We start from the raw sequence: 12,800 nt of genomic DNA on the forward strand, positions 1-12,800 counted from the left end.
AGGAATTCAAGGCCCATACCTAAACATAGTAAAAGCCATATACAGCAAACCAGTTGCTAACATTAAACTAAATGGAGAGAAACTTGAAGCAATCCCACTAAAATCAGGGACTAGACAAGGCTGCCCACTCTCTCCCTACTTATTCAATATAGTTCTTGAAGTTCTAGCCAGAGCAATCAGACAACAAAAGGAGACCAAGAGGATACAGATTGGAAAGAAGTTAAAATATCAGTATTTATATTTATATCCCTATGCAATATTATATCCCTATATGTTATTATATTATATCCCTATATATTATGCAATATATTTACTGCATATGATATGATAGTATATTTAAATGATCCCAAAAGTTCCACCAGAGAACTAATAAATCTGATAAACAGCTTCAGCAAAATGCCTGGGTATAAAATTAACTCAAATAAATCAATAACCTTCCTCTACACAACAGAGAAAGAAGCCGAGAAAGTAATAAGGGAAACGACACCCTTCATAATAGTCCCAAATAATATAAAGTACCTTGGTGTGACTTTAACCAAGCAAGTAAAAGATCTGTACAATAAGAAATTCAAGACTCTGAAGAAAGAAATTGAAGAAGACCTCAGAAGATGGAAAGATCTCCCATGCTCATGGATTGGCAGGATTAATATAGTAAAAATGGCCATTTTACCAAAAGCGATCTACAGATTCAATGCAATCCCCATCAAAATACCAATCCAATTTTTCAAAGAGTTAGACAGAACAATTTGCAAATTCATCTGGAATAACAAAAAAACAGGATAAAAAACTATCCTCAACAATAAAAAGACTTCAGGGGGAATCGCTAACCCTGAACTAAAACAGTATTACAGAGCAATATTGATAAGAACTGCATGGTATTGGTACAGAGACAGACAGATCGACCAATGGAATAGAATTGAAGACCCAGAAATGAACCCACACACCTATGGGCACTTGATTTTTGACAAAGGAGCCAATACCATCCAGTAGAAAAAAGACAGCATTTTCATCAAATGGTGCTGGTTCAACTGAAGGTCAACATCTAGAAGAATGCAGGTCCATCCATGCTTATCACCCTGTACAAAGCTTAAGTCCAAGTGGATCAAGGACCTCCACATCAAACCCATACACTCAAACTAATAGAAGAAAACTAGGGAAGCATCTAGAACACATGGGTAGTGGAAAAATTTCCTAAAACAAAAACACCAATGGCTTTATGCTCTAAGATCAAGAACTTGACAAATGGGATCTCATAAAACACTGCAAAGCTTCTGTAAGGCAAAAGGGCACTGTGGATTAGGACAAAAGCGGCAACCAACAGATTGGGGAAAGATCTTTTACCAATCCCCAACAGATAAGAGGGTTATATCCAAAATATACAAAGAACTCAAAAGTTAGACACATGCAGGAGACAAATAACTCTATTAAAAATGGGGTTCAGAGCTAAACAAACGAATTCACAGCTGAGGAATGTCAAATGAAAACTGAGAAACACCTAATGAAATAAGTTCAACATCTTTAGTCATAAAGGAAAATGCAAATCAAAACAACCCTGAGATTTTCACCTTACACCATTGAGAATGGCAAAGATCAAAAACTCAGGTGACAGCAGATGCTGGCGAGGATGCGGAGAAAGAGGAACACTCCTCCATTGTTGGTGGGATTGCAGACTGGTACAAACATTCTGGAAATAGATCTGGGTTCCTCAATAAATTGGACATTGAACTGGCCTGAGGACCCAGCTATACCTCTCTTGGGCATATACCCAAAGATGCCCCAACATATAAAAAAGACATGCTCCACTATGTTCATAGGCAGCCTTATTTATAATAGCCAGAAGCTGAAAAACCAGATGCCCTTAACAGAGGAATGGATACAGAAACTGTGGTACATCTACACAATAAATATTACTCAGCTGTCAAAATAAATGCCTATACGAAATTCATAGGCGAATGGTTGGAACTGGAAAATATCATCCTAGGGAGTTAACCTAATCACAGAAAAACACACATGGTATGCACTCATTGATAAGTGGCTATTAGCCCAAATGCTTGAATTACCCTAGATGCATAGAACACATGAAACTCAAGACGGATAATCAAAATGTGAATGTTTCATTCCTTCTTTAAAAGGGGAACAAGAATACCCTTGGCAGGGAATAGAGAGGCAAAGATTAAAACAGACACAGAAGGAACACCCATTCAGAGCCTGTCCCACTTGTGGCCCATAAATATACAGCCATCCAATTAGACAAGATGGATGAAGCAAAGAAATGCAGGCCGATAGGAGCCGAATGTAGATCTCTCCTGAGAGACACAGCCAGAACACAGCAAATACAGAGGCGATGCCAGCAGCAAACCACTGAACTGAGAACAGGATCCCTGTTGAAGGAATCAGAGAAAGAAGTGGAAGAGCTTGAAGGGGCTCGAGACCCCATATGAACAACATTGCCAACCAACCAGAGCTTCCAGGAACTAAGCCACTACCTAACGACTATACATGGACTGACCTTGGACTCTGACCTCATAGGTAGCAATGAATATCCTCGTAAGATCACCAGTGGAAGGGGAAGCCCTTGGTCCTGCTAAGACTGAACCCCCAGTGGACGTGACTGTTGGGGGTAGGGCGGCAATGGGGGGAGGATGGGGAGGGGAACACCCATAAAGAAGGGGAGGGGCAGGGTTAGGGGATGTTGGCCCACAACCGGAAAGGAATAACACTAAACATAAATAAGAATTACTCATGTTAACAAAAACAAAAAATAAAAAAAAAAAAACTCAGGTGACAGCAGTTTCTGAAGAGGATGTGGAGAAAGAGGAACACTGCTCCATTAGAAAAAAAAAAGAAATATGTTGGTAAAAATATGAGAAAATTCATAAACAGTTTATAATTATGTGTTGCATGAATAACATGCAGAGTCTGTAACAGTATTATTAGCTCCCTTCCTGTAGGTATAAACTGATACCTGTGAATTTACCCAAGTGGACAAATAAGGCATGGGTATGTATGTAGATCAGGAAAGATAGGCATACACTCCAGCTGTTGGACTTTGCAATGTTTGAATTATTGAACAAGTGATGGGTAATCATAGAGCTTGTACTCTAGATATTCAGAGGTCTTTACTGGGACTGAAAAAAGTGAAGATTAAGATACACGCTAGAACTTACAGGGCAGTATAAATGATTTGATTTTGAACAATCAAATATAGACACATGTAATAATAGTCAGGTATAGAAATTCAGTTGTTTGAAACCTCAACTTTGTTGTCATAAAGAAAATTTAGTTTATAGGAAGAAAGGCCTCTGGTTATCAATTTGAAGACACCAGTGACAGAGGAGGAGGTACCAAGTAAAATAAATTCACACAGATGCACACACAAACACACAGACAGATAGACACACACACACACACACACACACACACAGAATTATTTGAAAAAGAATGTGGACATCAACTATCTTTAGTCAGCTGCACAGTGCTCCCAAATCTTTCTGCAAAGTGTAGTCCAATGAATCTCATAAACATTCTCATCTAGGTTTTCTCTTCAGTCCACAGAATACATCTCAGATCCTTCATCCAGTTTCCCTGCCTAGTCTGTCAAACCACTGCACTTGCTTCAACCTACTTCCTGACTACCAAGAGGACTTGCTGTGCAGGACAAATCCACAAGTATCTTCCTTGTGATTTCTAACTTCTCCCACCATTCAGATCTCTCACATATTTTTTTCGGGTCTATTCAGGGACTCTCCCTGAGTTTCTTCATGCAGTCAACTTTTGCAACTGACCAGGTCTGGTTCATGTTTCACATGCAAAAAATAAGCTGAAAAAAGACAACATTTCAACAATTGGTTCTGGGAAAATTGAACATTCAAATTTAGATGCATGAAATTATACCAGTACTTATTATGTTATAAGAAATCTAACTCCAAGTGTCAAAATATCTGAAACCTGAAACACTGAAACTACTAGAAAAAAACATGGGCAGAATCTTACAGAATAGAGGCATATGAAAGACCCTTTGAGTAGGAATCCATTTTGTCAAGAATTTAGGTTAAAAAATGACAAATAGAAATTCATAAAATTTAAAAAAATCTATATAGTTGAAAAAATGAATCAATACTTGAATATGGATCCCACAGAGTGGGATAGCATTTTTACAAGTTATATATCTGACAGACAATTAATATCCAAATATATAAATGACTTCAAAAAATTTGAAAACTAACCCAATTAAAAATAGTCCTGGTCTCTTTAGCAATAAAGACTTCTATTCAATCTCTTAATGAAGATCAAGCTCCAAAGACCTAGAGATCCAGTACTTAAGTAGCTTTCATGGTGTTAGAAGTCACCAAAAAATTTCCAAAGGAGGAACGCAACAAAAAGTCCTACACAGTCTTCTGAATCATAACAATGATCACCATGACATGATAACATAAATGGTATACTAGTGGCACATATACATTATCTATCATCAACAATTCTGTAATTGGACTTAAATCCTGCTCACCAAGTCTGAAATCATCCCCTTTCACCTGTTCCTTTCAACTGGGACAGACTGCTAGCTAGTCTGCTCCCCAGAAGAGGCTATATCCTGAGGCATACCGGAGGATCAATTGTACTCAGAACATATAACATTATATCCTGAAGCATGCCAGAAGAACCATTGCACTTAGAACATTTGATACCACATCCTGAGGCATCCCAGGAGGTCTTCTGCATCCAGGGCATCAGACACCCTACCTGAGACATGCCAGGAGATCCACTGAACCCAGAACACCACAGCTTGGAGGCATCTCAAGAGTTCTTCTATACACATGGCAACTGGTCAATTGATGCCACGGTCTGAACACCTCCCAGGGGCTCTGTGACATGCAGGGCAACTGACCCAAAAGACTTAAAGCCACTCTGGAGTGTGGCTGCACACAAAGAAACAGAAACCACAGTCCATTAACACCCCAGAGAACAGCCTCATACAGCACAATACCTTGACTGCTCCTCTGAAGAACCAAGAGTCTGAAAGTCAACCAGAAGATCTACTGCAGCCAGGGCAACAAATCAGCAGCTTCTCTGCCCCTCTGAATACCCTCCAGTTGGAAAGCCCTACAGGAGGTTTGCTACAGCCAGGGCCACAGGCCTACCAAGAGACTTGCTGCAACCCAGGGACAAAAGAGGCAACTCCAGACAGCAAACACTAGGGATACAGGTGGTGAAAGACAAGCAAGCACAAGACCATAAGCAACAGAAGGCAATATACATGGACATCATCAGAACCCAGTTCTCTCAGATCCAGAATCCAGAAGCCCTGAATATACCAACACATTTGAAAATCAGGAAGCTGACCTAAAATCCTATCTCATAAAGGTAATAGAATCCTTTAAAGAGGATATAAATAACTTTCTGAAAGAAATACAGGAAAATAGAGATAAGCTGGTAAAAGCCCTTAAGGAGGAAATAGGTAAATCCATTAAAGACATATAAGAAAACACAAACAAACAGGTGAAGGAATTGTATAAAATGGACCTAAAAGTGGAAGTAGAAACAATATAAAAAGACAAATGGAGGCAAACCTAGAAATTGCAAACCTGGGAAAGAGGTCAGGAATTACAGATGTATCACCAACAGAATGAAACAGATAGAAGAGAGAATCTCGGGTGCAAAAGATACCATAGAAGAGATTGATACAGCAAAGAAAATTCAAAACTTAAAAATCTCCTAATATAATACATCTAGGAAATTCAGGACTTAGTGAAAAGACCAAATCCAAGAATAATTGGATAGAGGAGAACAAAGATTCCTAGCTTAAAGGGCCTGAAAACATCTTCAACAAAATCTTAGAAGAAAACCTCCCCAACCTAAAGATAGAGATGGCTATAAATGTACAAGAAGCCTATAGAACACCAAACAAATGGGACCATAAAAGAAAATATTCTTGCCACATACTAATCAAAACACTAAACACAAGAAACAAAGAAAAAATATTAAAATCTGCAAGGGAAAAAGGCCAAGTAACATACAAAGGCAGACCTATCAGAATCACAATAGACTTCACAACAGAGACTATGAAAGTCAGAAGACCCTAGTCAAAGGTCATGGAGAATCTAAGAGAAAACAAATGCCAACCCAGGCTACTATATCCAGCAAGACTCTCAATTGACACAGATGGAGAAATCGAAATATTCCACAGCAAACAAAATTCAAACAGTATGTGTCTACCAATCCAGCCCAATAGAGGAGCCTAGTAGGAAAACTTAAATACATGGAAGATACCTACATCAATGAAAGGAGACGATATTAAGCATCTCACACACACACACACACACACACACACACATACACACACACACACACACACACACACACACAAAAGCCAAAAGGAGAGAACCACAAAAACATAAAGCTATCTACAAAACCAAATACAAATGAACCAATAATCATCTGTCCTTAATAACTCTCAATATCAATGGACTCAACTCACCAAAAAAGATATAAGCTAACAAATTGGTACACAAACAAGATCCAGCATTTTGCTCCATATAAGAATCACATATCAATAACAAAGATAGACACTATCTCAGAGTAAAAGGATGAAAAAAAAATCTTCCAAGCAAATGGCCCCAAGAAACAAGCTAGAGCTGCCATCCTAAAATCCAATAAAATAGACTTTCATCCAAAAGTAATCAACTGTAATGAGGAAGGACACTTTATATTCACCAAAGGGAAAATCCACCAAGTGAAAATCTCGACTGTGAACATCTATGCCCCAAATGCAAGGGCACCCACATTCATAAAAGAAACTTTTCTAAAGCTCAAAACACACATTGAACCCCACACAATAACAGTGGGAGACTTCAACACCTCATTCTCACAAATAGACAGTCATTGAAAAAGAAACTAGACAGAGACACAGTGAAATTAATAGAGGTTATTAACCAAATAGATTTAACAGACATCTACAGAACATTTCACCCTTAAACAAAAGAATACACCTTCTTTTCAGCAGATCATGCTACCTTCTCCAAAATCGGCAATATAATTGGTCACAAAACAACCATCAAGCAATATAAGGTCAAGATAATCCCAAACATCCTTTCAGAAGACCATGGCCTAAATCTTGTCTTCAGCAATAGCAACAGAAACCCAACATACATGTAGAAATTGAACAACTCTCTACTCAATGAAAATTTGGTAAAGGATGAAATAAAGAAATTGACAACTTCCTGGAATTTAACCAAAATGTTGAAACATCATCCCCAAACTTATAGGACAGAATGAAAGCAATGCTAATAGGAAAATTCATCGTACAAAGTACTCTGGTAAAGAAACTGGGGAAATCTTACACAAGCAATGTAACAGCACCCCTGAGAGCGCAAGAATAAAAAAGAAGAAGAAGCAAACACACATAAAAGGAGTAGGAACAGGATATAGTCAAACTTAGGGCAGAAATCGACCAAATAGAAACAAACAAACAAAAAATACAAAAATTCATAAAACCAAAAGCTGATTCTTTCAGAGAATCAACAAGACAGATAAACCCCTAGCCAAAATAAGTAAAGGGACCACAGGTAGTATCCAAGTTAACAGAATCAGAAATAAAAAGAGAGACCTAATATTAATAACAATAGAAGGGAAGAAATTCAAAAAATCCTCAGCTTCTACTATGAAAAGCTATACTCAACAAAACTGAAAGATCTAGATGAAATGGATGGTTTTCTAGACAGACACCACATAGCAAAGTTAAATCAAGAGCAGGTAAACTTTCGATACAGGCCAAATCTCATAAGGAAATAGAAGAAGTCATTAAAAACCTCCCAACCAAAAAAAAAAAAAAAAAAAGCTTCAGGGCCAGATGGATTTAGTTCAGAATTCCACCAGACCTTCAAAGAAGACCTGATACCAACATTTTTCAAACTATTCCATAAAATAGAAACAGAAGGAAAACTATCTAATTCATTATATGAAGCCACAATTACTCTGATACCTAAACCACACAAGGCCCCTACAAAAAAAGAAAAAAAGAAAAAAGAACTTTAGACCAATCTCACTTATGAATATTGATGCAAAAATACTCAATAAAATTCTTGCAAACTGAATCCAAGAACACATAAAAAACATCATTCACTACCATCAAGTAGGCTTCATCTCAGGGATGCAAGGGTGGTTCAATATACAAAAAAATCCATTATTGTAATTTACTGTATAAACAAACATAGAAAAAATCACATGATCATCTTCTTAGATACAGAAAAAACTTTTGAAAAAATACAACAGCACTTCATATTCAAAGTATAAGAGAAGCCAGGAATTCAAGACTCATACCTAACATAATAAAAATAATTTACTGAAAACCAACAGCCAATATCAAATTAAATGGTGAGATACTTGAAGCAAGCCCACTAAAATCATGGACAAGACAAGGATGCCCTCTCTCCCCATATCTATTCAATATAGTACTCGAAGTGCTATCTAGAACAATAAGAAAACAAAAACAGATCAGAAGATACAAATTGGCAAAGAAGAGTTAAAGATATCACTATCTGCAGATGATATGCTAGCATGCATATGGGACCCCAAAAATTCTACCAGAGGTCTTCTTCAGCTGATGAACAACTTCACCAAAGTGGCTGGATATAAAATTAACTCAAATAAATCAGTAGCCTTCTTTTATAAAAATGATAAACAGGCTGAGAAAGAAATTAGGGAAAGAAGTTCTATCGCAATATCCATAGATAATATAAAGTATCTTGGGGTAACTTTAACCATACAAGTGAAAGATCTTTACGATAAGAAATTAAAGTCTTTGAAGAAATAAATCAAAAAAGATCCCAGAAAATGGAGCAATATCTCACTCATGGATTGGCAGAATTAACATAGTAAAATCACCATCCTATCAAACATGATCAACAAATTCAAGGCAATCCCCATCAACACAATTCTTCAAAGGTATACAAACATGTAAAGAACAATTCTCAAATTCATCTGGAAAGGCAAAAAAAAAAAACCAAACAAACAAAAACAAAAAAAAAAAAAAACCAAAAAACCAAGACTAGCAAAAACAATTCATAACAATGAAAGAACAGCTGGGGAGAATCACCATTCCTTACCACAAGCTCTATTACAGAGCAATAGTGATAAAAACTGCATGGTATTAGTCCAGAGACAGGTTCTATTTGTAAGATTGAGTTATATACACTACAAAATCAAGAGAAAAGGGAAAAGTTCTATTGAAACTGTGAACGAAGCCAAGGACGTGACCATAGTTTTATTCCTAGCATTTCTGGAATAACCTGATTCCAGTAAACCTAGAATCTCAAATGCAGAGCTAGGGTTTGTGGACAGTGTGGTCAGTAATATTCCTGGATGGGACTCAGGAATATTAGTCATCCAAAGACAAAGATCAGGTCAGGGCAAAATGACTGGCGAGGTGACAAAAGAGTAGGCACATTGGTAAACTTGAAACTCTGGTAGAGGAAGAGCTGAGACTCTGGTAAAGATAGCTCATATTCCTGGTTAAAAAGAAGGGAGGTACCCTCTACAACCTCTCATCCACCAAGTTCCTTCCCTCCATCTACCTTCTATATCTACTTTATTTCCCCTTCTGAAAAGATTTAGCCATCTTTCATCAGCCCTCCTTGTTATTTGGCTTCTTTGGGTTTGTGGAATATTGTGTGCTAATCCTGTACTTTATGGCAAATAAACACTTATAAGTGAGTATATACCATACATGTCCTGTATGGCCTGAGTTACCTCACTCAGGATGATACATTTTAGTTCCATCCATTTGCCTGCAACTTTCATGGTGATCTTGTTTTTAATAGCATTCCATTATATATACAAAACACATTTTCTTTACTCTTCAGATGAGGACATCTAGGTTGTTTCCAGCTTCACGATATTATGAATAAAGCTGCTGTGAATATAGTTGAGCAAGTGTCCTTGGAGGATGGTAAAGTATTTTTGGTTATATGCGGGGTCTTAATTATGGGTAGAATTATTCCAAATTTTCTGAGAAATTGCCAAATTGATTTCCATGTTGGTTAAACAGGCTTGCACTCCCACCAGCAATGAAGGACTATTTTCCTTGTTCCACATTCTTACTAGTGTGTTCTTTCTCTTGAGCATTTGATCTTAGCCATTTCAATGGGTGTACGATGCAATCTCAGAGTCATTTTGGTTTACATTCCCTGATGGCTAAAGACGTTGGACATTTCTTTGCTTCTCAGCCATTAAAGATTCCTCTGTTAAGAATTCTATTTGCCTCTGTACCCAAATTTTAATTAGGTAATTGGGGTTGTTGGTAGAGAAGGAGGGATCAGGCATCTGTTTGGCCACAATAATTATTACATTTCTTAATTCAAAAGTATATGAAAATTTCTGTTTCTTTATTTATGCCTGTAAGAAAGTGTTCTGCTCTCCTTCTGAATGTACGTTGAACAAAGACACCTAAGGTGAATGAAATCAACTGCCAATATTTCATTCTTCCAAATCTCTACTTTCTGTCCTGGCAAATAACCCAGTCTTTAGTGCTGAATACTGAGTGCTTTATAGGTATGCTGGGATGGATCATCCTACAGGTATGCAACTGTATCCCAAATCCATCACCAAATTTCTGCTCACATCTTACTTTTGGCAGGAGTACTAACTACCTTTAACAGAGTTTCCCATTTTCTTTTTTAATATTTATAATTTATTTATTTATTTGCTTTTATTCCAATATCAGCCTTCCTCTCCTCTCAGATCCTACCTCCATTCCCTCCTCCTCTTCTCTTCTGAGAACGGGGATCGCCACTTTGGGTTTCCCCTACCCCCACTCAACTGCAGGTGAGGGGGCACTGAAATGCAATCCCAGAGGATCATGGAATTTTCTGATTTGGTCTCATAGTAATATTGGAAGCAACATTCATAAAGTCTAGCCAACCTGACTGCTTAAACATGAACTGATAAAGGACAACAAAATTTTATTTAGGCATTGTGATATAACATCAAATTTTATAAAATTTAAAATATAAGAGAATTTAGAATATTACTTAAATATTACTTAAATGAAACAATATAAAACTATATTAAATATTAAATGAATAAGTATATGCAAATACATCAAAGTAAATATATTATATATAGCATATATAATATCATATAAATATATTACATATATTTGTGTAGTGTTTGTTTCAGGTAGTATCATTATCATATGAAATATACATATAAACATATGTAGGGTTATTAATATAAAATTAAATGATATAATCTTTTTCTATTGAAAATAAGACAGGAGAGGCATTAACTATCACTTTTCATTTAATATGTCTACTGACTATTAAATGAACAAAAAATGTTAACAAATAATTTATATTAGAAAATATAATTTTTCACATAAGATTTATAGAAAATATTTTTATCCACAAATTAGTCTTTTACCAAACACTTTTTTTATTGCCTCTTTTACATCTTTGTTCCTCAAACTATAAATGAGAGGATTCAGCATTGGAATTACAATGCTGTAAAATATTGACACTACCATGTCATGTTCCAATGCATAACTGGCACTTGGTCTTACATACATGAAAAGAACAGTGCCATGAAACGTAGACACTGCCGTTAAGTGAGAGCCACATGTAGAGAAGACTTTTCTTTTACCTTCAATGGAGCGTGTCTTCAGAATAGCAGACAGAATGAAACCATATGATAACAGTACAATCAGGATAGTGGCTACCTCAATAAACCCAGCACAGTAGAAGAGGAGAAGCTGATTGATGTGGGTGTCCGAACAAGAAATTGCCAGGAGAGGAGGGATGTCACAGAAAATATGACTGACTTCATTGGATCCACAAAACGAGAGTCTGAAAGTGGCCACGGTGTGAATAACAGCATGTAAAATTCCACCAGCATAGGACGCAATGATGAGTGGTACATATACTCTTGGTGACATACTCACTACATATAGAAGAGGATTGTGAATAGCCACATAGCGGTCATAAGCCATTGCTGCCAAAAGAAAGCATTCAGTTGTGCCAAAAGTCACAGCCAGAAACATCTGTGTGGCACAGCCAATGAATGAAATGACTTTCTTTTCTAACAGAAAGTCAACTACCATTTGTGGTGTGATAACAGAAGAATAGCAGGCATCTACGGAAGACAACACACTCAGAAAGTAGTACATGGGGTTGTGCAGGCGGGAATCACCAATGACCAGAGCAATTAGTCCTAAATTTCCCATGAGTGTGAAGAGGTAAATTGCTAGAAAGAGGAAGAAGGAAAGGATCTCCAGGTCAGCATTGTCTGTGAAGCCCTTCAGTATAAATTCCGTGACTTCAGTGATATTTTCCATGTTGAAATCTCATAAAAGAAATTGAAAGTAATCAGCAAATCATAGCTTATATAACTGTAGATTATACAATATTTTAGTATGAATGAGGTGAGTTGTGTCTCTCTATATATATATAGAAACACATACAGAAACACATACAGTTTCAGACAGAGACACATATTTGTGTACATAATTACATAATTTTAAGAAAATCATGAGTAAAGACAATAACATGATGCTTATTTGAGTTTTAATGTGCTACTCATTCCAGAACCACATGTTGGGCATGTATGTTTAATCAGTGTCTTTTTAATAAATTTTTGTAATTAGAAAAATTATTCCACCATATTTTACATCCTGAACTCAGTTTCCTGTTTTTCTACTTCTCCTGGTCTCTCCCTCCATTGCCTTTCCCTGAAAAGCCCCTCCTCCTTTGTTTCCCTTTAGAAAAAAGCAGACCTCCCAGGGATATTACCAGTATACAACAAAACAAGTT

The 12,800-nt window shown here is 36.8% G+C and overlaps 1 protein-coding gene across 1 annotated transcript; it reads right to left on the reverse strand.

Annotated features, from left to right (window-relative positions):
• Positions 1–11,392: 11,392 nt before the first annotated feature.
• LOC116900297 (olfactory receptor 1086) lies at positions 11,393–12,346 on the reverse strand. Its single transcript, XM_032902052.1, has one exon. It carries the CDS (start codon positions 12,323–12,325, stop codon positions 11,393–11,395), a length of 933 nt encoding a protein of 310 aa, XP_032757943.1. The 5' UTR covers positions 12,326–12,346.
• Between the last annotated feature and the right edge of the window lie 454 nt (positions 12,347–12,800).

Source organism: Rattus rattus, chromosome 5, assembly GCF_011064425.1.
Source record: "Rattus rattus isolate New Zealand chromosome 5, Rrattus_CSIRO_v1, whole genome shotgun sequence".
In the NCBI taxonomy this organism is placed as follows: domain Eukaryota; kingdom Metazoa; phylum Chordata; class Mammalia; order Rodentia; family Muridae; genus Rattus; species Rattus rattus.